The sequence below is a fragment of the Ochotona princeps genome, chromosome 29 (genome assembly GCF_030435755.1).
Source record: "Ochotona princeps isolate mOchPri1 chromosome 29, mOchPri1.hap1, whole genome shotgun sequence".
NCBI classification, from domain to species: Eukaryota; Metazoa; Chordata; class Mammalia; order Lagomorpha; family Ochotonidae; genus Ochotona; species Ochotona princeps.
The window spans coordinates 10,807,426-10,834,083 of record NC_080860.1 but is presented as its reverse complement, the minus strand read 5'-3'; the positions used below and the strand labels follow the sequence as shown (position 1 = coordinate 10,834,083).

The 26,658-nt window shown below is 56.1% G+C and overlaps 1 protein-coding gene across 12 annotated transcripts; it reads left to right on the top strand.

The window, feature by feature from the left end:
• MSI1 (musashi RNA binding protein 1) lies at window positions 1-26,332 on the top strand. Of its 12 annotated transcripts, none has more exons than XM_058656558.1 (15): window positions 1-70; window positions 3,284-3,324; window positions 3,901-3,982; window positions 4,083-4,167; window positions 7,308-7,349; window positions 8,960-9,052; window positions 12,523-12,571; window positions 14,514-14,596; window positions 14,986-15,103; window positions 19,130-19,210; window positions 20,707-20,763; window positions 23,980-24,048; window positions 24,671-24,858; window positions 25,348-25,411; window positions 26,209-26,332. In XM_058656558.1, the coding sequence occupies exons 2-14, from the start codon at window positions 3,288-3,290 to the stop codon at window positions 25,387-25,389; spliced, it is 1,026 nt and encodes a 341-aa protein (XP_058512541.1). In that variant the 5' UTR covers window positions 1-70; window positions 3,284-3,287; the 3' UTR covers window positions 25,390-25,411; window positions 26,209-26,332. The 12 variants fall into 12 exon arrangements, 10 of the variants coding, with proteins under 10 accessions (XP_058512541.1, XP_058512542.1, XP_058512540.1 ...); XM_058656556.1 differs by lacking the exon at window positions 1-70 and adding an exon at window positions 1,915-3,114 and having other exon boundaries at window positions 24,704-24,858; XM_058656555.1 differs by lacking the exon at window positions 1-70 and adding an exon at window positions 1,917-3,114.
• Window positions 26,333-26,658: the final 326 nt, after the last annotated feature.

Here is a 26,658-nt window from a genome sequence, read left to right as displayed (position 1 = left end):
GAGAGCTAGAAGGGAAGTGGAGCAGCTGGGATGCGAACTGGTGCCCTTATGGGATCTGGGCGCATGCAAGGTAAGGACTTTAGCCACTAGGTTACTGCACCAGGCCCACAGGGTGACTTTTAGGCATTGTAAGCCTTGGGAACCCTTATTTCAGAGCAATGAAAAGTCAAATTGTGAATATCAATTATCAGTGCCGTCTAGAGACGTGAGCATTCTGTCGAAGTCAGAGTTCTAGACAACATGTTAGATTCATGTATTCATCTGCTTCAAACCTTTGCTCAAACATTGTCTTCCAGACAAAAACTTATTTATACATTTGCCTGGCCCCAGATCTCAGAAATTAACCTTTACAAAGGTAGATGCTGGGATTATAGCAGCCAGGACAGTTCCTGGTATGTAGAAGATGTTCAATCAGTATTTCTTCCAAGTCAAATCCTAGTGCTTGGCCATAATGTCATCTGTCCACTGTCTTTCTAGAAAGGATTTAAGGGGAAAAATGGCAAAAAAAAAAAAATTATTTTCTTTTCTGAGCAAAGTGGGCGTGTGTAATAAGAGAATGAACTGGAATCCCGTTTTCTAATCTTCCAATTCTGGAGTCCGGGTGTGTTTCTCTAAAGATCATCTTCCTTTAATGCCACTGAGATCCTCAATTTACTATGAGATTCATGCATCCACAGTGCCTGGGTTCTGGGAGAGCTACCTGCCCATTGACTCCCTGCCCCTACTGTGAGCAAAGCAGCCTTGAAGCTGCAAGGCTGTGAGGAGCCTGCGGTAGGAAGGGGCTTCCCTCAGCCCACTTGACATTATGGGCCTGGAGAACAGATACTGGCTTCTCCAGACTTCCTGGATGAGGGCGTCAATAAATGGATCCTATTGCAAGCTACATTCTACACAGCCTTGGTTGGGCTAAACAGGTGTCCCTTGCCTACTTCTATTCTGCCCAGAAGCACTGGCACATAAATCAACGCTCGTGGACACTTGGGGCATCCCACTGCCTGCACCCCTCTGCTGACCTGGTCTTATACCTGAGGAACCCAGAGTCACTTCCTTAATATGGCGCATACGTGTGTGTGCATGGGGCAGGAAAGGGGGGTGCTTCCTGCGGACCCTCCTATGTCTCTCCCAGGACACACCTCCTGTGGCAGTCTCTGCCGAAGTGGCAAGACATGCCCTGTGGGTGAGCAAGTCAGAGGAGACAAACAGGAAGAAGCAAGTTCCATACTCGCGTTACACACCCCCGGGGAGGCAGGATCTGCCTGCTGAGGCTGCCCAGGAGGTCCCCAAGGAAACCGTTAAGATACGTCTCTCACGTTCTTATACCTGTGGTGGTTGGGGGAGGGGGCGGCGGAGAGGAGAGGAGGTGAGAGAACGTGTGCCGAGAGGAGAGGGATGGGTGCTTTCTCCAGGGGTCAAGGTTCTGCCGCCCAGCAGGTGGATGTAGAGGTGAGTGGTAGCAAAGTGCGTGTCACTAGAGGGCTGTCACTGGTCTACACTGGGTGAATTGAAGGTAGGCAGGTGAGGTGAGGGAGGGGCTTAAGTGGCATTGATACAACCTCCCTCCCAACCCCAACCAGCCAACTCGTGGGTGAGGATGGCTGTTACCTGCCTCAGCAGCCTGCTTTGATGTTTCCTGAGCTGGTTTCAGCGGAGAAAGTGCGAGGTCCTTAAATAGGGATAAAGAGAGGGAGGGACAAGGAGAGGGGCCTCCTCCCACTCCCAAGGCGGTCCAGATGGACTTTGTGAGAGCCGTCCACAGGCTAGCTGGAGGGAACTTCTAAGGTTGAGGCGAGGGAGGGAGGTGACGGCTCCCAGGACCCTTCCAGAGACCCGGAATATGGCCAAAGTAAGGGGGACCGAGGGAAGAACACCAGAGGCGGCTGGGCTGGGCGCTGAGGTCTTCCCGTCGGATACAGCGGAGCTGCGCTTTGCAAAAGAAGGGGTCATTCGCAAGGGACAGCGCACAGCTGCGGCCCCGGGATCCTAACCTGGTGATGCGAGGCTCCACGAGGCACTGACTTCTCCCCCAGCCTCGGTGGGGAGCGTCTGGAGCGAGTTTTCCCCCTATCGGACAGGAAGGAGGCTGAGGACACTGACCCGAGTGAGCCAGGCAGGGAAGAGGCAGCGGGACTCCCCGGGAAAAGGCTAAGGGGGTCGGCAGACCTGGATTCCGGGCTCCGGCGGAGGGGTTTTCTCAGCCGATCACTGAGTCTACAGCTGAAGGGACCCGCGGGAACCCTGAGTAGAAGGGTTCTCACGCCGGGTGAGAAGGACTGGGGAGGGACCGGGGCCATCGAGGATGCGGGTTCTATTGGGCAGCTGCGGGAGCCCACTCCCACCTCCCCGACTCGGGACGAGAAAGGGGTCCACCAAATGGGATCTGGCACCCTAGGAGTGAGTGGGCCGATGACCTCTGGAGTGAGGGGACTTTAAATGAGGTCCGGAAGAAATTAGGGACTCCGAGGGCATCTTCTCGCTCCGACCAGGGACACAGAGGGGACTCTAGCTATTCGGAAAGGGTGGGATTTGGGGGGTCTAGGCCACCTCCCTCCCGACCCTCCTAAATCCTGGATAGCGGGGACCCGCGAAGGAGGACGCGGGGTCCCCAGTCCGGAACCGAGCTACCTTGAAGGCACCAGCAAGCGCTTCATTCCGGGAGGGCGTTCCCGCGGCCCGGCCCCACCGCCGGGGTGGGTGGGGGGCTGCGACCGCGCCCGTGCCCCGGACCGCACCGGGATTAGGGGTCTCCCTTGCCCCCGGGAAGCCTGGAGTCTGGCGGGAGGGGGTCCCGGCGCCCCCGCCTCCGCGGGCGCCCGGGCGCGCGGGCGAGAGCGGGGCTTTATGCAAGCAGGGCGGCGGGGGGAGGAGCCGGCAGGTCGGCCCACGGCGGGCCCTCCCCTCGGCCGTCCCCGCCCGCCCGCCCGAGCGGGGTCGGGGGAGGGGGCAGCATGGCCTGTCCGTCCGGCCCCCTTCGCCGCGCTCCTCATCTGCCCCGCGCCGAGCGCCACCGCCGCCGCCGCCGCCGCCGCTCCGCTGCCCGCGCCGCCCGCGGCTCCCGATGGAGACTGACGCGCCCCAGCCCGGCCTCGCCTCCCCGGACTCGCCGCACGACCCCTGGTACGGCCCGGCCCGGCCCGGCCCGGCCTGCCTGGCCCTCGCCTGCCCCGGCCCCGCCAACATGGCCGATCCGGGTCGGGCCGGGCCTCCCCCGGGCCCGGGCCCGCGCCCCCTGCGCCCTGGCGCCCGGCGCTCACGCGGGCCCTTTGTGTCTCTCCTCCTCCCGCAGCAAGATGTTCATCGGGGGACTCAGTTGGCAGACTACGCAGGGTGAGCCAGCCCAGGGACGCCCACCGGCCCGGCAGGGCCCCCCAGATCCCCTCAGCACCCTGAACCCGGACCCCCCAGCCCGGCCCTGCGCCCTGCTGACCCCTGGTGCCCTCGTGCCCTCTTTCGCGCCCCGCCCGGGGTCCCCGCGGGCGCAGGACGATCGGCAAGCGGGCACGGCCCAGCGGGTGGAGGGCAGCAGATGAGGACTTCAGGGGGCATTGAGGGGGTGGGCTGGGCCCCCGGGACCCGCCGGCGGCAGCGCCAACTCCGCTCGCACCTGCGGCTCAAACTTTTGTGAGGCGGCTCCCGGAGCGGCGGGAACCCGGCCAGAGCCGTCCCCCCTACCCTCCAGCCCAGGTCGACCCCCGGGTTCCCGGAGCCCGGGGTGGGCTTCTGGAGGCTGGGCCGGGGCCGGGAGGAGGCGGGGGAGGGGGTGTGGAGGCGCAGCGGGGAGCGCGCGGGCTGCCTGGCGCGGGGGCGGCCGGGCCGCGCGGGGTCACCGGGGGCAAAGGACGCGGGAGAGGAGGGGGAGGCCCGGGGCCCGGGCCAGTGCGAAGGCGGGGTGTGTGGTTGCAGAAGGGCTGCGTGAATACTTCGGCCAGTTCGGGGAGGTGAAGGAGTGTCTGGTGATGCGTGACCCCCTGACCAAGAGATCCAGGTGAGCCCCCTCACCCGCCGCGCCTGCTCCAGGCTCGCCCCTCCACCGCTGCCACTCGCTGCCGGGTAACCATCTGCCTCTCCCTCACCGCGCCGCGCAGGGGTTTCGGCTTCGTCACTTTCGTGGACCAGGCGGGGGTGGATAAAGTGCTGGCGCAGTCGCGGCACGAGCTCGACTCCAAAACAGTGAGTGACCCTCGGGGCTTCGGGGGTCCTTTGGGAATGGGAGGCTGCCTGAGGAAAAAGGATCAAGATCCCTTCTGGGGAACTCTTGGATAAGATCTCTTTTAGGGGACAGAGCGAGGTGTGTGTGTGTTTCTGAGCAAAAGGGCTGCCATGCTGTGAAACTTTGCCACCGGACTTAGGGGTGAAAGGGTTGTGGAGAGGAAGGAGAAAGATCCCAGGCCTGTATGGGGAGATGCTTCCCCACCCACTACCCCAGAACTGGTGAGGCTAGAACCGTCCCCCCTACACACACACACACACACACACACACACACAGAGAGTACTGTAAGTGCTAATCTTGGTGCCTCCTAGAAGAGCCTGGGGTGGGGCTGGGGCCCTTCTCTGACCCAAACTGGATGAGTCAGGACTGTAGCGACTCCCCCTGTGCCTCCTCTGAACTCTAACTAGTATTTGGCCCTGAGACACCCTCCACACACACACACACTGGCCCCCTCCATCGCAGACCAATGGCAATACACTCTAGAGACTCGATCCTTCTTCCCTCCTCCCCTGACTTTTGGTCAATGAGATCCTTGCTTTGTGTGGAAGACGTGAACCTGCCTGGCCCAGAAAGGGGGTTTCTGAGAAGGCATCCAGCTTCCCTGGCAACAGGAGCACTAGATCACAGGAGAGGCTGCTGCTGGCTGGCCAGGCAAGCTCAGGCAACTCCTCCCCCAGGGTCTTGGACCCTGCAGGGGGCGCTGGCCAAAGCTGGCTCAGGGTGGGGGAGAGGGGAGATGGACAGTCAAGAGGAGGGATTGCTCTGGGATGACCGGGTGTCTGCTTGCCGGATTGGGGCCGGGGTGGCCTGGACAGTGTGCTGTTCTCTGGGCACACTCCCCTGCACTGCCCCAGCCCTGGGCCTCCCTGCTTAGGTCAGTCGCTGGCTTCTGTTTACCTGCAACAATAGCTGGCTGTGCCCAAGAATTTGTTAAATTACCGCCTGTCCTGTTATCTCTGCCCAGTGGCTCCCAGCTCTCCGCTCTTGCAGTAATGAGCAAATGAGGCCAGGCCCTCAACTTTGCCGGACTCTGAAAGGCTCTTCTTGGCGCAGGCTGAGTGGCCCAGGCTGGGAGTGGAGGGACAGTGGCCTATTGTTAGTGTGTGTGTGTGTGTGTGTGTGTGTGTGTGATTATCTGCCATCAGGCTGCCTGCTCTCCTACCATTCCCTGTCCTCAGAATGCACTGATGGCTTCTACCACACTCAGGAAGCTGAGATTTAGGGGCTGAGGGGTGGAGGGGGAAGGTGGAGGAGTGAAGAAGGAGGAAGAGAGAGGGTGAGGAAGGAAGGCTAGATGAGTATCCTTAGGAGACTTGGGGAGGGCAAAGGCTTTGTCTGGGTTTGGCATCTCTAGACTGGGGAAGGGGGCGGGCTTGAGGTTTACTGTGGTGAGTCTATTTTGGGTTCCGACTTTCACCTTTTATTTACTTGTTGGGTTTTTATTTATGTTGCCAGCCGGTGTGAGTCAGACGTGGAGGTGGGGCGTGTCAGGGAGTAGATAATGTGTGTGGGTCTGGGGGCATGTGGCTTAAGGATTGTGTCCCGCTCAGGGTCTGGACAGGGAGTACTGTTTGGATGAGATGGCAGGGTGAAACGTCCTTAGAGAGACAAAATCAGAACCTTAGGGAGGGGAAGTGGGTGGCCGTGACTCCCCCTAGAGCCCAAGGTGTTAGTTAGCCTGGCGTGGATTTGAGGAGGTCCGTCTTCGTGGGCAGGTTCCAGTGGGAGTCTGGCTCCTGTTTTGTGTGCCAGTCAGGCAGAGAGAAGCCGGAGCCATTGGCTGAGAGTGAGGCTCAGTTGTGAACAGAAGGAACTTTGGGAAAAGACAGATCTTTCCTGCGATTGGCTGGTGAACTTGTGAATGATGACCACTCATGTGAGTGGCAAGAAACGGCCACAGCTCTGCCTTCCCAACTCCACGTGTATGCATCTCCGTGTCTGGTGCCCTGTCTCTTGCTTTTTGTCAGGGGAAGGCTGGGACACCCAAGAGTTACCAGCTGCATCTTGCATTCTCCCTTTGGTTGTTGGCAGCCGGGGGCAAAGGTGGCTCGGCGGTAACAGCACCTTTGTTTGTGCAGTGCAGGGGCAGTTTACAAAGGACCGCTTTCACCAATGTTATCTCGCTTTGACTCCCCGCAACCACCCCTGGGAAAAGTGGGTGTGATCGTCCCCACTTTGCAGATGAGTGGACTGAGGCTGAGAGGCTATAGCGGGTTACCTAGATCACAGGCCTGGCAAGAGACCCAAAGGCCCCAGTCCTTTGGCCTTTCATGTCACCAAAACCCAAATGAACTCTGCCTCACCCTGAGCCTGGCTGCACTGCTGGAAGCTGTTGGCATTGCAGGCCCAGGGAAAGGCTGTTGTTGAGTGTTGAAAGTTCAAGGCGTCTTCAAAAAGTTTGTGGAAAATGCATAGAATGCTTCTAAAATTATTTGTGCCCAAAGAGCCTCTGAATTGCATTTCCCATGAACTTTTTAAAGCCTCCTCATATCGAGGAGATTTAGAACTGAGTTTATTTACTCAGGGTGGGCTTTATGAGCTCTCATCTGGTAACCCTTTCCATACCAGAAGTATTTCTATATGTAGGGGTGGCCATAGCTTGAAGAGCGTGTGATAGCTGGACACGTCCCCTGTACAGTCAGTTCAGTGAGGAAAGTCCTCTATTTGCCTGATGCTTAAAGGAGTAAGACCGGCTCACTATTTTATTGTTGTTCTTGTTCTTGCTAGGAGCTAGACATATTATGCCAGGTACTTTGGATGTCTGATCTTAAAGAATTTACACATGACCCAAGGAGATGGGCATTAGTATTATTTGCCCTCTCTGCAGGCGAGCTTGACCCTAAGGCTCAGAGAGGTTAAATAACTTGTGCAAGGTCCCACAGCTTGGTGGGTGTGGCAGGGGGCAGTGGTGGGAGAGCAGTGGAGGTGTGGTTGGAACCCAGAAGCTTGAGTTCAGGACCTAAAGATTTCAACGCAGTGCCTGGCTGCTCGGGATGCAGTTTGAATTTTAGCACTATCATGTGTCAGGGCTGAGGGCCGGATGGTCCCCCACGAGAAGTGTGACCAACGAGACCCCTTGCCCCTCTCCCTTGCTTTTCAGATTGATCCCAAGGTAGCCTTTCCGCGAAGAGCCCAGCCCAAGGTAGGTGTGTCCGTGTCTGGGGGCGTTGGGGGGGGTGGCCTCTGTCATCTCTGGCAACTCCAGGCAGTGATTTTCCCTGCATTCCCTCCCAGGGCAGAGGTTGTTTCTGGAATGTCTGAGGTGTTTCAGGAATGGGTTGGGGCAGGAAGAAGGTATTCTGTGTGCCCTGGCTCTCCGGAACGAAGGCATGCACGCATCTTCTCCACTTGTGCTCTGGGGTGCACTGCAAAGGGAAGGAGGGGAACTGCTCCGGGACAGGGGCACTTGGTCCTAGAAGACCCCGTCTTTGGCCCCCTGGGTGTCCTTCTGACCTCTTAGATCCCAGTCCCTGAGTCCAGGGCCTCTGGGGGGGTCAAACACAGGGCAGGCTTACCCCCTCCTGAGGCTGACCCAGATCCTGGGCCCAGGAGCTCCCTCTGGCTCCCCAACCCTCCTCCTCCTCCCTCTGCGGTGTGAGATGAGTTGGGTTTGCAAAGGGGGAGGGGACAATGAGGTCTGTCATCTGTTGTCCTTCAACTTAGGCCTGTAACTTTTCCCTAAAGCACATTCTTTAGCTTGAGCAGGTTCTTCTGGGGAGAGGTAGAGGGGGTTTAGGAAGCTGAATGTTGAGCCATTGAATAATACAATACTCAACGTGTGTCACAGGGCACAGACCTAAAGTTCCATGCCAGGCCTCCAGGGTACCTGCCCAGATCTTCATTTCTAAGCGATGGGATACAGGGGACATGAGAAAAGGCTGACCGTAATGCAGGCTGACTGATCACATGGCCTAAAACTAGGTCCTTCCCAGTGAATTCCAGTTGTCGTCTTTGCAAAGGTGCTGGTAGGAGCTGGAGGGTGGGGGTGAGGTGTCTGAGATTCTGGGTGCCCCAGCTCCTGCAAGACTGAAAGGAGAGGGATAGTTTCAGGAGACAGGAAAGGGGACATCTCTGGCAGGGACCCAGGCCAGGGCCTGAAAGAAATTACGGAGCAGGTATTGGAAGGAAGCCGCACCAGGGAGCACATGGTCGGAATTGGGTTAATTCCATTAAGCAGTTTGGTGACAGAAGGTGCTTTAGTGTTAGGATGGGGCTGGGAATTGCCGCGGATTAGCCATGCGCTCCTGGGGTAATTAGGACCATGTGTTCTTCCTAAAACAGGGCTGGGGCCACTGGGCTGCCAGAGGTTGGGTTGGGAGGAGGTTGATGAGGAAAATGTCGGCCCGGCATGGAGTTCGGGGAGACCCTGTGAAGGCCCTGAGGTCTCCCAGGAGAGCCAACAGGGCCTGTAAGTTAGGCTACAGGGTCTGGGTGGACTCACCTGCTGCCTCCCCCACCCCACCCCGTGTTGCGAGTCCTTGGGGAAGACATTTTCCAGGTGCAGCACACCCCAGTGCCTGGAGACAGCAGGAGTGTGCATGGGAGCCATCCAGAGTGCAGAGTGCACAGCTGTCCAGGACAGGCCTAGAGGCAGGGGTCCAAGGAGGAGCTGGGGGATGAGAGGTGCTTCAGAGAGGCTGGGGCCACAGAGAGCTTGTCAGCTGGCATCCTGGCAGGGGGGCTCAAGCCCCTGCTGGTGACCACAGGCCACAGCACTCAGATGCCCACTTTCTCATTCCCTCCCCGGAACAGATGGTGACTCGAACCAAGAAGATCTTTGTAGGGGGTCTCTCGGTGAACACCACGGTGGAGGACGTGAAGCAGTATTTTGAACAGTTCGGGAAGGTGAGTCCTAACCCAGAATGTGCGTGTTGGGGGCGGGAATGGAGGGAGGAGTTTGCTAGAGCGGCAAGGCCGCTGGAGGGGGAGTCGGAAGCAAGCAGGAGACCTGCCAGGTCATCCCGGGTTCTGCCGAGCTGGGCTGTGTCCTCCTGCGGGTGAGGCCAGGCCTCAGGCCCATCTCTGGGCCTCAGGCCCTGGGTGTCCCCAGGGAAGGGTAAGCAGCACAGAAGCGCCCCTGTTGTTGCCTGTCCTTTGTATTTTTCTCTTCTACTTATCTTCATTCTCCCAAGGGAGGCTGTGCTCCCTCCCGGAGCCAGTTCAATCCAGTCACTCCTCCTCAGCCTCCTGGGAGTTTGCACCTGTCCAGACCACGGGGTTGTTGTACCTCACCCACGAACCACCACTCCTTCCTGGTGAGGATGATAAGGAAGCAATAAATACACCTCCCAGTTGCACTCTGCAGCCTGCCTGCATGGGCCAAGAAAGCTTGGAGTAGGAGCTGGGGGGCTGCTGATCCCCTGCATAGGTAATGGGGAACAGAAGGGATCACCTCGAATTCCAAATCTGGCCCAGAGGACTGGCTGTCAGCCCTGAGATGCACAGAGCTTAAAATTCTGGGCCTACATAGGAAGAGATAGGCTATGGAAATGTAGGTGTGGTGGTGATGTCAGACAATAGGATGTCCCCAGAAAAGTGAGCACCCCATAGGAAGTTGGCCAAGAGGAGCCCTAGGTGTGAAGCTTATGTGCAGCAGGGCTGCCCTGCTGCTAGGGGCTGGCAGCCCTGGTCTCTCTGGTGACCCAGGTAGGAGGCTCTATTTTTCCCCATCAAGACCCGGTGGAGTTCCCGGGATTGCCAGAGGTGGCTGGGGAAATGCGCCGAGCGCTGGGGCGCTAGCTGGCGGGCCGGCTGGGGTAGGCGGAGGGTGCCCTGGGCGGCAGCGGATGCCGAGGTGTGAGAGCCAGAGGCCGGGGCGCAGGCGCCTCGGTGGGGACCTGGGTCGGGCGGCCCTGGGCCCCCGGAGGGAAGGGTGCTCCTGGGAAGCAGCAGGCCGGGCTCGGCTCCGGCGGGGTGTCTTTTGTGTCTGAGCGCCGAGCATTAGAGCTCGCACTAATCTGATCCAGCAGCTGTGATTGGAGGCCGCCTGCCCCCGGGGCCGGCGTTGCCATGGCGACCGGGCCCCAGGAGAAGCCGTCAGCGGCCGTGTCTTTTGTTCGGGCCTAAATCGGCGGTTGGCATGTGAAACCGGCCCGGGGAGGCCAGGGGGAGCCGCAGAATAGGCTGCCAGGGAGCGCGGGGGACAGCCGGGAATGCCAAGGGCCCTGCGGCGGGGGGCCCCCCGCCCGGATCGAGGGGCCGCCGCCGAGGGGGGAACAATGGTCAGCCGCCATGGCTGCCACTCAGGCTTAGCGGCCGCCGAACTTGGCGGCTCCCACTGGTCAGCAGGCCCCGGTCGTCTCCCCCTCCCCCGCTCCCACCGCGCGAGCCCCCCGCCTCTGGGTTCCCATGGCGACCAAAGCCTATTAAGGACACTGGGCTCCCTCCCCTCGGCTGGCCCCAGGAGGGGACTCCAATGGAGGGTACCCTGGACAGCCCCCCCTTTCCCTTGGACCCACTCTCCTCGTCTTCTGGTCCTGACTTCCACCGTGCTGTCCCCGGAAGGGAAGTCTCTGTCCAGGCCAGAAGCCCAGGTGAAAAAGTGTGAAGAGGACCACAGGGATGTTGGGCTCGGGAACAGGCTGGTAGGACCTTGGCTTTGGCCTGAATCTGTGGGTCAGGCAAGAAGTCAGAGCTTCCGGATTAGGGAGGGAAGAGGGTGTGGTTCCCCGCAGTCACTCAGTCCATCCCAACCTTGATTGAGTCAAGGTGCTGGGTGGGTAGGATGCTGGTGGCTTCCTCCTGGCAGCTCAAGCCAGTGCTGTGGGCTGCTCCCGCTCTAGCTTTGCACACTCCCTAAGGGGAACATGCACCCTTGTTTATTAAGCACTTACTACATCCCAGGTGCTTCAAGTTCAGTGTTTCATGCCAGATCTCATTTAACTGTCCCCCTCTGAGGTTAAGCGCTGTATGTCCATTTTCCCGATGAAGAACCCACATCACACATGGAGCCCCTTGGCACAGCCCCACCCAACCAGCAAGAGCAGGACCCGAGATTCCAGTGCAGGACAGACTGTGCCTTATGCATGGTCGTCTGTCTGGGTTTCCTTTGACCATCAGTTAAGCCCGGAGTGTGGGGGCTCAGGGAAGAGGAGTAGGCACATGTCTGGCACTTGAAGTGTGGGCAGTCTAGCTGATTTGAGGTTGGGATGTCAAACGGGTCTCCAAGATTACAAAGGAGTGAGGAACACAAGGCAGGAAGAGCAGTCTCATTCTCTCCTGGAGCCTACTGCCCCCTAACACTGTGGGGTCTGGGATCTGCCAGGAGGAGGCAGCCCCCGCCCAACGCCTCCCACCCTACCATGTAGCTTGATGCCTAAGGAGAGCTGCAGGACCACTCTAGTTCAAGGTGTGCCCTTTCTGCTTGCCTGACACAAGGGAGGCCCCTTAGAAGGCACGTGGCAGACCTGGACCTAGAAGGGAGACAGGGGTGGGGGAGAACCCCAGAACCTGAGACATTTTCCCTTTCTCCTTTGGCTGTCTGACCGCCATAGGGGTGGGGTGGGGGCTGACCTGAGATGGGGAGGAGCCCTTGGAAGCAGCCCGAAGGTGAGCCAGGCGTCAGAGAGCAAGGAAGAGGCACTGGCAAGACTCAGGCAAGGAGAAGGAGGTGGGACGTGGGCAGAGAAGCCAAGGTTTGGGGCCCATACAGGTCCCTACGGGGATGTGTTGAGGGAACAAGAAGAGGGAGGATCCCTGAAGCTGGTGCAGAGGTCAGCCCTCCTCGGCCCTGAGTCCCTTTCCCCTCCCCCAGTTGGTGGGAGGCAGGCAGCACAGGCACTGAACTCCACTTGGTTTAATTACAGCCTCTAGCAAAAGGAAACCTCAATTAGAGGAACAGAGCTGTACCAGAAGAGGGGAGTTGAGTCTAGCTGCTGTCCTCCTGGCCTTTGCATAAAGGGAAGAAGCGTTTGCTTCCCTGTTTCATATTTCTTTCTCTCTAGCACCCTCCCTCCCCCACTGCTCTCTGCTGCTTCCTCCTCCCCAGCTGGGTCTGGAACTTGCTGTGTGACTTTGAGCAGGCGGCTTCACCTCTCTGAGCCCATTCCCTTCGCTATATAGTGGGACTCTAACCCTGCAGAGGAAGGAAAATAGGGCCTAGTGCCAAGCATACGTTTGGACCTTAACACATGCAGGCTAAGCCCAGCTGAGGGTCTGCTGGTTTCTGTGGCATATCAAAGCCCAGAGTGGACCAGAGGGGAGGGCAGCAGGTTGGGAGAACCCCTGTTCACTGGCTATGGTGGGTCCTTCACCCTACACCACCCGCTCTCCTCACCCACTGTGTCCACGGGCTCTCATGGCAGGCTCTGTTTCAGGTGGACGACGCCATGCTGATGTTCGACAAAACCACCAACCGGCACCGAGGTGAGGGTTCCCCCCCACCTCCTTCCCAGGCTGGCCCCGGGGGTGGGTAGGGGGTCTGTGGTCAGCCAGGGGGCCGCAGGTCACAGCTACCCTTTCATCTTGCCTCCTGACATCCTATCCCTGAAGATCTGCATCCTCTCCCCGGCCTGGCCTTACAGAAGCCTTTTGTCCGGCCGTTTCCTGTGCGAGAAACTTGCCCGACTGCAGACACCCGAGAGGGGCAGAGGAGCAGCCCTGCCGCCCCCTCCCTCACTGGGGTCTGCTTCTCCCCGGGGCTCACCTTGTCCCTGGTAACCAGAGCTTGGACCAGGCAGCTCCAGGGTCAGGCCAGCCCTACAGCCTCAGCCGCCCAGCCCCCTGTCTCCACAGTGGTGGGGCATCTGGGCCACACCGTGGCTCTGCCTACATGGCTTTCTCCCAAGGGCCCTGCCTTCTGATCCCAGCCCAGCCCCTGCGCAGCACACCCAGGAGGGAGGCAGGGCTGTTTCAGGGCTCAGGGGAGCTTCTTGGGTCCTCTGGAAGTGAGGGTGTAATTTGTGTTTCTGTCCATGTGCGTGACTGTGACCAGGTCCAAAAGCAAGGATGTTTTAAAACATTCATAGGAAATGAGAGTGGAAAAAAAGGATTGCATTTTTTGTGCTCCCCCAGCACCAAAAAAAATTTTTTTTTAAATCCCTGCATCATATTTTCCTCTGTGTACTTTTTGAAGGTGCCTGATATTTGTGTGTGTGTGTGTGTGTGTGTGTGTGTGTGTGTGTGTGGCGTGTCAAGGTCAGGATGCATGTGTACAGCACCAGTCGTGTCTGTGTGACATAGGAGTGTGTGTTTGTCCCTGCAGTCCACCTGCTTGCCATGGGATGCAGGTGTCTCTGGAGAGATGTTTGTTTGGGTCCCCCTCTGTGTAGGTTTGACTGAGCGTTCCTGGGGATCTTTCTGTCCTATTTGGAAAGCACCAGACAGAGAGAAGAAAAGCCCAAGGAAGGCACCATCCCCTCTGTCTGTAGGCTGCACATGCACAGACTCAATCCGCCTTGGCTGGAAAAGACTCACTCATCAGTGACGCCTGCGCTCGATAGGAAGCCTTTTTCCTTGTCATGGCTCCTTGCACAACCCCCTCTCACAGCGGCTCACAGAGCATTCATGCTGTATTAGCTATAAGAAGCCATCTAGAGGTGATTTCACTTATAGGAGTTGTGTGTAGGTTCTGTGCTGGAAATATGACATTTTATTTTTTATGAAAGATTTGTTTAATTATTTGAAAGGCAGAGCAACAGAGAGGGAAGGAGAAACAAAAAGAAAGAGATCTTCCATCCACTGGTTCGTTTCCTAAATGGCTACAACTGCTTGGAGTAGGTTAGGCTAGAGACAGGAGCCAGGAGCTCCATCAGATTTTCCTCCTTGGGTGGCAGGTGTCCAAGTACCTGGGCCATCTTTTTGCTGCCTCCCAAGAGCATTAGCAAGGGAGCTAAATTAGAAGCACAACAGCGAGGACTGGAACTGACAATCTGACATGGGATGCCAGCATCACACGTGGCGGCTTAACCCTCCGTGCCACAACACAGGCCTCTGCTAAGCCATTTTCTATCAGGGACTTGAACATGCCCAGCTGTAGGGCTTCCTGGAACCAATCCCCTAGGACACTAAGAGGCGACTATGTCTTCATTGCTACTCACCACCTTCTGACTTGCTGTGTGACCTTGGGCAAGTTCCCTCACTTCCCTGGGCCCTGGCTTTCTCATCCTTGTGTAATTTAGAACTTGAAACCCTGTCTCAGCAGGTGGTTGAGACACTCCTGGCTGTGGGCAGAGCCTTTCATTAACTCTCAGACACTCGTCCGCAAGAGAGAGGAGCTGCGGTTATTTGGTATTCCTGTGACCCAGAGCTGGAGTTTAACCCTGAACCCGGCTTCTGACCCTGCCTTTGCGCTTTGTCTAACCTCTAGGGTTCGGGTTTGTCACGTTTGAGAGCGAGGACATCGTGGAGAAAGTGTGTGAAATCCACTTCCATGAAATCAACAACAAAATGGTGAGCTGGGGGTAGAAGCAGAGACAGAGAAAATGGGCTTCTGTGAAGTTCTGGGGTTCCGGAGGCAGGTGGAAGGGCCTCCTGGGGAGTGGGACACCCGCTGAGAATACAGACAGGGACGGACCTGACGTCTCATGGTGCTTCCTCAGGCCAATGACTTCCCATCTCTGGGCCTCAGTTTCCTTATCTGTAACCCAGGAGACACACCAGCACCCCATCACAGGGTGGATGTGAACAGCCCATGAACCGCTGCTTGCAAAGCTATGTCCACCGTGTTGGGCCCCTAGTGAATGCCCCCTTAAGTGATACAAGTAGAAAACCTGTTGGGGTCCATGAGGGACGTTGACCCGAGGTCTGGAAGGAGGACTGACCACCAGGTCTCTCTGCAGGTGGAATGTAAGAAAGCCCAGCCAAAGGAGGTGATGTCGCCCACTGGCTCAGCCCGGGGAAGGTCTCGAGTCATGCCCTACGGAATGGACGCTTTCATGCTGGGCATCGGCATGCTGGGTACGTCCCGGGCCTGCAGCTGGGGCTCCTCCCTGCCTGGAACTGCTTGTCGGGATTACCAGGAGCTGCGTGGGTGTTTCATCTCATCAGTGGTCTGCCCTTGGCTCTGAATCACTGGGCAGGAGCCCCTGACCAGGGATCTCAAGTCTGACCGTCCTACCCCACGTTGGGGTGGTTTGGTTGTGGGGTGCTGCCCTCTGGTGGTAGTCACGAGAATGATCCATCTACCCTGTATTCATCGGTTTTCTGTCCATCTCTCCATCTGGTCAATAGCTATTAAGCACCTGTGTATACCAGGGCACTATTCCAGACTGTAACAATGACTTCCCTGAGCTTTATGGTGTGGAAGGATAATTCGGAAAACAAACAGATTTACGATGGAGTATAGGTTGCCAAGGGAGTGTGGCCATAGGAAACTTGATTTAGACTTGGAGAGGCAGGATGATAAATCACATTTTTTTTTGATAAGTAACATTTTTTTAAGATTTATTTATTTTTATTGGAAAGTCATATTTACAGAGAGAAGGAAAGAGAGAGAGAAAGATATTCTACCTGCTGATTCACTCTCCAAGAACTGGGCCATCCTCTACTGCTTTCCCAGGCCACAAGCAGGGAGCTAGAAGGGAAGTAGAGCAGCCAGGATGTGAACCGGCACCCATATGGGATCCCGGCACACGCAAGGCAAGACTTTAGCCACTTGGGCTTTCATGCTGAGCCTGATAAGTAACATTTAAGCTGATCCTGCAGCTTGAGTATGAGCCAGCTATGGGAGAGCGGGGGAACAGGGAAAGTGTTCTAGGGAGAGGAATTGACAGGTTCAAAGGACCATTGGAAAAGCAAAATAAGAGGGCTGCCTCTTCTTATTCATTCAGTTAGCAACACCTGAGAGGCAAGACACGCCCTCAGGTGGCTGCCCTTCAAGGGGTAGACCAGACTGGTGGGCAGCTGTCCCCACAGAGTGCAAGAGGCTGGGAAGGCGAAAACTATCACAAGCCTCGGATGTTGAGCTGTATCTGGAACCCAGGAGAGAGGGTGGGGACATCTGTACTTAGCCCAGGCAGCTTAGCCTTCCCTGGAAGGAACAAGTACAGGGTGGGTCTTCCTGCTGGACACAGAGCAGCAGGGCTCATGGACAGGCCCTCTGGGACTTCCCAGAGCAGCAGGGCAGGGGGTGAGCTGGAGGGTCAGGCCAGGAAGAGGTCGGGGAGGTGGGCATTTGCAGGTGGGGCACAGGCTTCCCTTGAAGTCTGGTTGTATGGGTTTTTTTTTTTTTTTTCAGATTTCTTTTGTTTGAAATACAGAGTTACAGAGAGTAAGAGAGACAGAGAGCTCTTTCATCTGCTAGTTCACTCCCCGAAGGTCTGCAGTGGCTGCTGCTAGGCTGGTCCTAATCTAGGAAGCTGGAGTTTCTTCCAGGTCTCCCACATGGCTGCAGAGGCTAAGAAGTTAAATGTAAAAGCTAAAATGCTTTTGCTGCATTTCCAGACACATTAGCAGGGAGCTGGATCAGAAGTTGGGCAACCAGGACTTGAATCCCATATGGGAAGTTGGCACCACAGCGCTGGTCCATTGTTGTTGCTTCTTTTTTTTTTTAATTATTTATTATTTAACTTCAGTAATTACATTGTATTATGTGACACAGTTACATAGATACTTGGGTTCTCCCCACCCCTCCCCAAACCCTCCCACCATGGTGGATTCCTCCACCTTGTTGCATAACCACAGCTCAAGTTCAGTTGAGATTTCCCCATTGCAAGCGTATGCTTCTTAACTCTCTCTCTTTCTCTCTTTAAGATTTTTTATTGGAAGCATAGCTTTACAGAGAAAAGGAGAGACAAAGATCTTTCATCCACTGGTTCACTCCCCAAGTAGCCACAATGGTCTGAACTGAGCCAATCCAAAGCCAGGAGGCAGGAGCTTCTTTTGGGTCTCCCATGCGGGTGCAGGGTCCTAAGGCTTTGGGCCATCCTCTGTTGCTTTCCCAGGCCATAAGCAGGGAGGTAGAAGGGAAGTGGAACAGCCTGGACACAAATCAGCACCCATATGGGATGCCAGCTCCACGAGGTAGAGGATTAGCCCACTTATACCACTGCATCAACGCTCTTAACTATTAGAAAGCAATTCTAACCACTCGAAAGAGTGGCAAAAGTTGGACAGCGCAAAAAACTAAAAAGTTTTTTTTTGTTTTGTTTTCAAGATTTATTTTTATTTGAAAAGCAAAGAAACAAGCAAAGACATACAGAGAAAGAGCTCCCATCTTGCTGGTTCAGTTTCCAAATGCCTGCAATAGCTGGGCTGGGCCAGGCCAAAGCCAGGAGCCCAGAACTCCACCCAGGTCTCCTGTGTGAGTGGCAAGGACCTGTATCAGTACCCAGGCACTCTGGGATGGGAGGTGGGATCCCAACCTAGCAAACGACCACATCACGTGCCCATCATCTACCCCTTTTTATCAGATTCACCTGCTGGTTACAGTTTACTCTATTGGCCTCAGCATTTTCACCGTGTGTGTGTGCATCTGTGTACTTGTGCTTGCACACACTGGAAATTTCTAGTAAATCACCGGCGGGGAAATAAGGTTTATTGCATTATTTGCCCTGGGTCTCTAAGATCAGGGTTTTCCTTTCCTGCAGCCGTAGCATAGTCAACTTCTTAAAGCCATATTGATAGGTTATCATCTAATCTGTTTTTGAGTTTTTCAGGTTTATCAATTAACCTGATAATGTGCTTCTGGCATATGGTTGCTCTCCAAAGATGGAGGCTAAAACCAGATCTTACTTGTCCTGTCTCTTTAAATCCCTTTGGTAAAGAAGCTTCCTTTTTTTTCCCCACCTTTTCTTTTTTTTTTTTTAAGATTTATTTATTTTTATTACAAAGTCAGATATACAGAGAGGAGGAGAGACAGAGAGGAAGATCTTCCATCCTATGATTCACTCCTTAAGTGACCGCAATGGCCAGCACTGTGCCGATCCGAAGCCTGGAACCAGGAACCTCTTCCAAGTCTCCCATGCGGGTGCAGGGTCCCAAGGCATTGGGCCGTCCTCGACTGCTTTCCCAGGCCACCAGCAGGGAGCTGGATGGGAAGTGGAGCTGCCGGGATTAGAACCGGTGCCCATATGGGATCCTGGCACGTGCAAGGCGAGGACTTTAGCCATTAGGCCATGGCGCCGGGCCCTCCCCACCTTTTCTTAAAGGTGATTTGTGAGCTGGCTTCACTTCCATTTCAAAGACAAAAAAAAAAAGAAGAAGAAGAAGAAGAAAAGAGAATCTTGACTAAGTAGTGAAATCAGTGGTCCAGGGCCTGGAACCAGCCAGGTCTGAATTTGAATCCCTTTTGGCAATCATTTCTCACCGTACAGTTGTTCCTTGGGAAGACAGAATAAAGCAGGAGCTGAGTTCAGATCATTATCATCAGTGCAATGAAAGGGAAATTCAGAGTGACACAGCAGAGCCTGTGAGTGACAGGCAGGGGGACTCCCTAGACCCAGGCAGTGAGAACTCGGTCATGCAGTTCATGTGGAGGAATGTTCCAGACAGGGCACTGGCAGGTGCAAAGGCTTCCAGGTAGCAGTGAGCTCAGCCAGTCCAACGCTAGTGGCTGCAGCAGGGGAAGAGGGATAGGAAGGATGGCTGGAGAGGGGTGCAGAATGTGGGAGATGAGACCGGGAGGGAGGCAGGGCCCAGAGCACCAAGAGTTTCTGCTTATTCTCAGTCCCCCCCCCCCCAAAAAAAAAAAAAAAAGGTCACCTCTCAGTCTCGATTTTGTTTTCTGTAAAAAATGGAATTCCTAATAATACCTGCATGTTGGGCTTGCTTGTGCCATTTAGCAAGACAATGACGTGGACAGTATGATAAGCGCAGGCCACAGCTCCTATGGCAAGCATTCAGAAAGAGGACTGTCTATTAAATCACCATCCAAGGTGGGGATGGGGGCAGTAAGCAGGTCAGCTGTGTCCCCCTCCCCATCCCACCCTCTGTGGGGTTCATGCTGTGGGTGAGGCATCTTACACTGTCCCCTCACCCCATCAGGTTACCCAGGTTTCCAGGCCACAACCTACGCCAGCCGGAGTTACACAGGTCTCGCCCCTGGCTACACCTACCAGTTCCCCGGTGAGTCCTTCGTGTTGGGTGTCCACCTGCTGTCTGCATGTTCTTCATTTCCCAGGGCAGTGTGACTCCTCGAGGTGGTGGGCAGGGTGGGGGTGAGGGTGCATGGCTGGGGTGTCTGCCTGCTGGAGGCTTGGAAGGAAGGGCATGTCTTAGGAAGGAGAGCCTCTCCCTCCCCACCCTCTCCCCACGCCTCCCCAGAAGCCAGGGGCGGCGCTCCTGCATGGCTCCCTCCTCCCCCAGGCATTCCCTCTGTCTGCATCCCACTTTCCTTCCTCTCCACCCTGCCCTGGGTTACCACTTCCACCAAAGAGGGCATCGGACTTGTGGTGGGCGCCTTATCCAGGGTCAGCTTTGGTCGTGTCTTCCTGGACACACCTGCCAGCCACATCCACGTTCTGTGCCAAACCCCGTCTAGGCCAGACAAGACCATCTGAAACCCTGCATGCTGAAAAGCAACCTTGAGATCATTCTCACGACCACAAACACTCACTTACAGTCCAATGAGGAGATCTTAGCAGATCTGAGAGCCAGGGGATCCCACAAAGAGGTCTCTTTTTCCATGGTTCATTACCCCCAAATGACTGTAACATCCTGGGCTGGCCAGGTAAAAGCCAGGATTCAAGAGCTGCATCCCGGTCTCCCACATGCGTGGCAGTGGGACCAGACGTTCAGGCCATCTGCCTCTGCTTTCCCAGCTGCAACATCAGGGATCCAGATCAGAAGCGGAGCAGCTGGGATGTGAGCCAGTACTCTGACATGGGATGCTGGCATTGCAAGTTAATCCACTGGGCCCCATTGCTGCCTTTTTTTTTTTAAATTATTGTTTCTAATATTAAGTATCAAGCTTTTGCCAGTCCTTTTTTTACATATCATTTTATATATTTGGAGGGTGCCCACTGCTGTGTCCTCAAGCCCTTAAGGCCAGTCCACACGGTAGCCTTCGTATTCCTTAAGTCATCCCGCCTTCCCTGGGATCTCACAGACCAGGCCTGGTTACCTCCACATCAGGCTCCCAGAGGGAAGTGAGTTGGTGAGAGGACACCCCCCACCTCGGCCCCCAGGACATGGCAGAGCTGCGGGGCCCCAAACCCAGCCCGACCAGGCCCCAAACCCAGCCCAACCTGCCCCAGGGCTGTGGCCTTCCATCATGCCACACCCCCAGCTCTCATACCCCCTTCCCCCACATGCCACAGGGAAAGAGGAAGCTTTTAGGAGCTGGGTCAGAGCCATCCCAAGCCTTTTCAACAATCCCCAGGGTTGTTAGTTCAGTGTCACCCAGAGCCCAGGGTGGACGTGGCAACTCCGCCCATTCTCTTCTCTGCGTCTCTCTCTGTCCTGTCCCCCTGCCTGCTGGGGCCCATACTCTCCCCAACCCCAGCCCTTGGTTCCTGTGCATGGCCTGTCCCCTCAGCTGGTGCGTCACCCTGGGTACAGTCATCCTCCCTGGGCCGTGCCCAAGGGGCCTCCCTCCTAAGCTGTTTTCCGTTTCATTTTAGAATTCCGTGTAGAGCGGACCCCTCTCCCGAGCGCCCCAGTCCTCCCCGAGCTTACAGGTCAGTTGCTGAGGGTTTCACACACCTCACAGGCCTCCTGGGGACAGGGGACAGGGACATTCCTGGGGAAGCTAGCGGGCCTCCTTGCCACCCCTGACAACCAGCCATTCAACTATGGGAACACAGTATGTTGTGCTGGGGACTGGCCAGTCTGGGTAGATCCATGGCCTGTTATTGGGGGGCAGAGGGCCAAGCCTAGCAGATGGAATCAGAGTCACTCATTCATCCACTTGGCAAATATTTATCTAGCACCTTCCATGTGCCAGGCACCACGGAGACTCCAGGATCCAACAGTGAACGAGTCAGGGTCTCCACTCAGAATGGACAGAGCAGGGGGCGTGGGAGGTATTCCAGAATGGGCGAGCCTGCACGGGCTCCCACTGACCCTGATTGAAGGGAGGAGGGCGCAAACTCCCACCATGCTCCTGGGTCTCATTTTTCCAGAGAAGCCAGACACCCCGCACTCGCTTCCATGTGAATTCTTCAATCATTTTTAAATATTGGTGACAAATTCCAAATTTGTAAAACACTGCCAGGCAGAGGGGACCCCCAACCCAGCTCATCTGAGGACTGAATGTTAGGACTTTTGGGCAATCAGGGTGAAGGTGCTTAGCTACTGGGGATTGAGTCTCTGGCCTGGAGCTCCAAGTGGGCCACCCAGCTCAGAGGTGGAGCGCGTGCAGGGCTGAGGGTGGCCGAGGGCCAGCGAGGTGGGCCTCCAGGGGTCCCTCTGTCCACCCTGCTTCTCCCCCCACCCTACCCCCACCCTGGCTGTGTGTGGAGGATGTGAGAGCATAGGTGTTGCTTTAGATGAGGCCTTCCTTCCAAGTAGGGTTCAGGGATCCCCCCAACATGGAGAGCAGGAAGACAGCCAGGGAGTGGGACTGACAGAGGCCCCCCCGACCTGTAGATGGGAGGGAAGCACTTAGTAGTTGGTTTGGAACTACACATGGACTCGCAGAGCCAGGCGCTGCACTCGCACAACTTACAGGGCAGAGGGGGAAACAAAGTCTTTGAAAATTAGTATTAGTATTAATTCTAGGTATACAAGAGACACAGAGGAAGTTAGCTTTCGGCTAGCCCCCAAGTTGCCCCAGCAGCTGGGGCTGGGACAGACAATCCAGGAGCTGGGAATTCATTCCCTTGTCTCCCAGAGGGGCTCAAGTACTTGAGCCATCACTTGCTGCCTCCCAGGCATTCCCATGTAGGACACAGGCAGCCCAAGCAATGTTTTACCTGCTGGGCCCAACATCTGCCCCACAAACAAACAGCACTTACAAACACCCGCCCACAAATGAGGCTGGCTGGCTGGCGTGGGCTACTCCAACTTTGTGAGAATGCCTAAGTGATCCAAAGCCGGACCTTCCCTTTCTCCCCACCCCCTGCTCCAGGCCCAGCCCCCTCCACCAGTGACCTGAGAGAAGCATGCCCTCTGCAGAGTGGGCAGCATTCCTGGGAGTCTGCGGTCTGACCTCCTCTGGTGCCCTGGGGCAGGAGGCTCTTGGATGCTTCCCTCATGGTCCTTAGACCCCCATTGTGCTGGCTGCTAGGTCCCTGCCCTGTGGGAGCTGGGAGGAGGGAGATGGCAGGGAAGCCATGAACAAACACTGAGATGCTTCCAGAGAGTGACAAATTCCACAGGAAAATAAAGCAGAGATTGATGAAGCGTTAGAGCTAGGGGTAAGAAGAAGGTAGCCAAGGATAGCTTTTATTATTGTTATGTATCTATTTATTTCAATGGCAGAGTTACAGAGACAGAGAGAGAAAGGCAGAGTTACACACACACAGAGAAAGAGAGAGAGAAATCTTCCACCTGCTGGGTTACCCCCCAGATGGCCATGGCTGTGCCAGATCCAAGCCAGGAGCCCCAAGCTTCTCTTGGGTCTCCCATATGGGTGCAGGCCCCTAAGCACCTCGGTCATCCTCCACTGCTTTCCCGGGTGCACTAGCATGGGAGCTGGATTAGAAGTGTAGCAGGAGGCAGCTTTACCTGCTATGTCACATCACTGCCCCCAGCCCATTTTAAATAGCAGAGTTAGAGGTGAGGTGGTTTGGAGGGGAGGACAGGGAACCCCTTCCATTCACTAGTTCATTGCCCACGTGGCTGCCTCAGCCAGAGCTGGGCCAGGCTGAAGGAACCAGGAGCTTTATTGTGGTTTCCCACTTGGGTACAAGACCCCACATATTTGGGCCATTCCAGTTGTTTTCCTAGCTGGATCAGAAGTGGCACAGCCAGGACTCAGACTGGTAGCCATTCAGGTTGCCTGGCTGTACCCCAGAGCTGGCCCTGTAGGAAAGGCTTCTCAAAGGAGGTAACAGACAAGTAAAAACAGCCTTGAGACCATGGGACAAATTCCCGCATGTAGGAACCATGCAAGGCTCCCTAGCCCCAAGGTTAGTTCCAGTTCAGAGCCAGGGTTACCCAAACACCCCTAAGAGGGGCACTGAGAGCTGGGAGCCTGGCTGGTGTCCCAGAAGCCTTACCAAACGCTAACCCCCAAAACCCACGCGCTTCACAGGGGTTGGAGCCCCACAGGATCCGCAGCAGCGGAGCCAAGCAGCAGGGGGCGCTCATCTTCCAGCCCCCAGAGAGCTCCAGGCTCAAGCTAGGCATGTTAGCTCTGTAGACTTTTAGCTCTGTAGACTGGCTCCTCCTCCTCCTGCTGACATTTGCTCAACTCCCTCCAGGTATTGGGCAGGTGAACAGCAAAGACCCTGTGTCTGAAGAGATTCCCGAAAAGAGTGCAGAGAATAGGGGTAGGGAGTAGGGAGTAGAAGTTTCTGACCGGGTGCCCTGAAAAGGGGCTTGAGGGACTCAGGAGGAAAAGCAGCGGGTGGGGCTGCCTGGGAAGCTGTGGTCTTCACAGATACACGCCAGGGGACGCTCTTGAGCCTGCACTGCTCCAGAGTGGGCTCCCCACCCGAAGCCCTCTGCCAGTCGTGGGACATAACTCCCTGGGTACCTGTGGGTTCCATGAGATGTTCAGGTGTGACTGTCCCTAAGTCCAAGGGAGGAACTGAGGCAGGGCTGCTCACCAGGAAGCCATCACTCTCTCTGCTTTCTCCATCCATCCATCCCCAGGGCCAGGGCACACAGGGAGGCCCACACAGCTTTCTCTGTCTCCGCACTCCCCCCACCCCACGAGTGTCCCGTAAGTGGGGGATTTCCCCCCTTGCCCGCACACACCCCTCACCAGTCTGTGTCTTCCCTTTCAGCCATTCCTCTCACTGCTTACGGACCCATGGCGGCGGCAGCAGCGGCAGCAGCTGTGGTCCGAGGGACAGGTAAGGACTTGTGGGGTGCAAGAAGCAAGGGGAAAAGCGGGGTACGGGAACCAGAAAAGCTCAGTGTAAAGTGGAGGTTAGTACAACATGGGTTTGCTGGACACCTGTGGTGTGCTGGGCATGAGATCGGCTCTGGTGAACCAGCCAGAAAGGAGACCCGACAATTAGGGCCTTTGCCAGCCAGGTTTCCCAAGCTGGGGACGCCCACGTGTTAAAAAAAGACCTCATGGGAGTTCGCAGGAGGAAGGGCTCCCTAACTACAGACAGGAAGGCAAAGAAGAGGAAGAGTGTGATTGGCCAAGGGAAAGGGGAAAAGCAAAAGGGAGGCTGTGGAGAGGAGGCGGGAGGAGCCTGGCCCTGGACAGGTGCTTGGAGCAGAAGAACAAGGCAGGTGTCAAGGTTGAGGAAAAACCCTTGGGTGCAGGTGGGAAGAGGTGGGAAGAGGAGGCAGCGGAATGGTCAGACCGGAGGTGGTAGGGACCTGGGGTGGTGGAGTGGAAAGACTGGGATAAATGACCGGACGGCACCTGTTGGATTATGGCAGGTGGGATGGGTCTGAGGGGATGGCATGGGGGCAGCAGTGGGCACCCGAGCTCTCACTGTCTTCTTTCTGGGTTGCCAGGCTCTCACCCTTGGACGATGGCTCCCCCCCCAGGTTCGACACCCAGCCGCACGGGGGGCTTCCTGGGGACCACCAGCCCTGGCCCCATGGCTGAGCTCTATGGGGCAGCCAACCAGGACTCGGGGGTCAGCAGCTACATCAGTGCCGCCAGCCCTGCCCCCAGCACTGGCTTTGGCCACAGTCTTGGGGTGAGTGGACAGGCCAGCCTGGTTGTCTCCCACCTCACCCCTTCACCTGAGGAGATCCCAAAGTTGAGGAAAAGAGAAGACTTTTTGTCTGTCTCCAGAGTCAACAGGGGTTCAGTGCGGGGGAGGAAATCAAAGACAATGACTGAGGAAGAAAGGCATTGTAGAGGGGACCAGCGGGGCTGCTGTTCCCATAGAGGCTCCTGAGCCACTGCCTTCTGCCCGCCAGGTATCCGCTGCAGTCTGGGACTAGTGAGTGCCATGGGGCACTCACCACTGCCCACAGTGAGGTTAAATGCCAGCTGACCAGGGGGCTGGCCACATGCACAGTCCCAGATCCCCCCACACCCCTGCCCCCCCCCAGCACATTTACAGGGTGATGGGTGGATGAAGGTTTGGGTCTCCCATGATATCCTGTGGGTATAGTATAGGAGGAGCCCCACCCACGGTGTGCTCTGCTTTGTGTAGGAAGATTAATTCTTTTCTTTTCAGGGTCCCTTGATTGCCACAGCCTTCACCAATGGGTACCACTGAAGCAGGGGACAGGTGGCAGGAGGTGAGAAGGGAGGGAGCGGAGAGGGAGGGGTGTGGCGGCCCTGGGGAGGTCCTGCCCTTTGCTCCCCTGTGGGAGCCAGTTACGCCCCCAGTGGCCAGGGAACATCTTGAAAACCGCTCAGTCCACTATATTTTCCCGTATAAATTCAGCCAGCAGTAAGCTGGCCATGGGCTTTCCAGAAAGGATCACACCAGGGAAGGTGTGGGGGAAATTGCGCGTGTACCGTTGGGGTTTTCAGGAGTGCATGCACCTAGATTTTTAAACATTCATGCCCTTTGACCCAATGATGTCACTTCCAGGCATTTATTAATAAATAAATAAATAAATAAATAAATAAATAAATAAATAAATAAAAAGTAACCGCAAGTAACTGCAATGCCCCCTCCAAGATGGAATAGCTACTAGCCAATGAGTCGGAACAGGATAACACAGTTAAAACAGGGTCCTGCGGATTCCTGGGACCAGGATGTGGGGCCATGGGGTAGGTGTGAGTTTACGGCATTTTATTCATTCACTGGTTCAAGTTTTTCCTGAACCTTGTTCCAGGCAAGCAGAAGCTCTTCTGTCAATGGTCCAGCTAGAAGTGAGACAATTCCACATAGGGTGTGTGTGTGTGTGTAGGGATCAGAGAAGCTAATGTATGAGTAATTCCGGTAATTCCAAAATCGGGGACAAGAAGCTTCCCAGCAAGGCACAGAAAGTGCAAAAATCTGTGACCTGAGCTCTTTTGGGGGTGTGTGTGTATGTGTTTTAGGAGGCCTTGACCGAACCCCTCTAACCTCACGCTGTGTTCCCAGCCCCCAGCCTGCAGCTGACTGAGGACCACGCGTGAGCCAGCGAGGGGGTGGGGACACCTCAGCCGCAGCCGCCGCCCCCTCCCCCGCAGCGACTCGGACGCTACTGCCTGCCCCCCACTCCCCTTCCCGTGTGGCTCCCCTACTAACCGCCCCTTGGTCGCGTCGCCCTCGTCCCGGTCATTTGCCCCTTCCCACCCCCCCAACCCGCCCCGCTTTTATTTATTTTGGATTAGCCGGTTTCCCCTACCCACCCACCCACCTGTCAACCCTCACCCCATGCCCTTCCCCCTGGGGTCTGCGTCCCTCCCTCCGGGCCGCGCCCCCTCCCAGGACACCCCCACACCCCATCCCCGCCCAGAAAGCTTTTGTATTTGTGCATAGCTAGAGTGAGGGCAGCGGAGGGAGCCTGCCGCAGGCCGCAGCCCAAACCCTTGATTTTTATTCTGATAT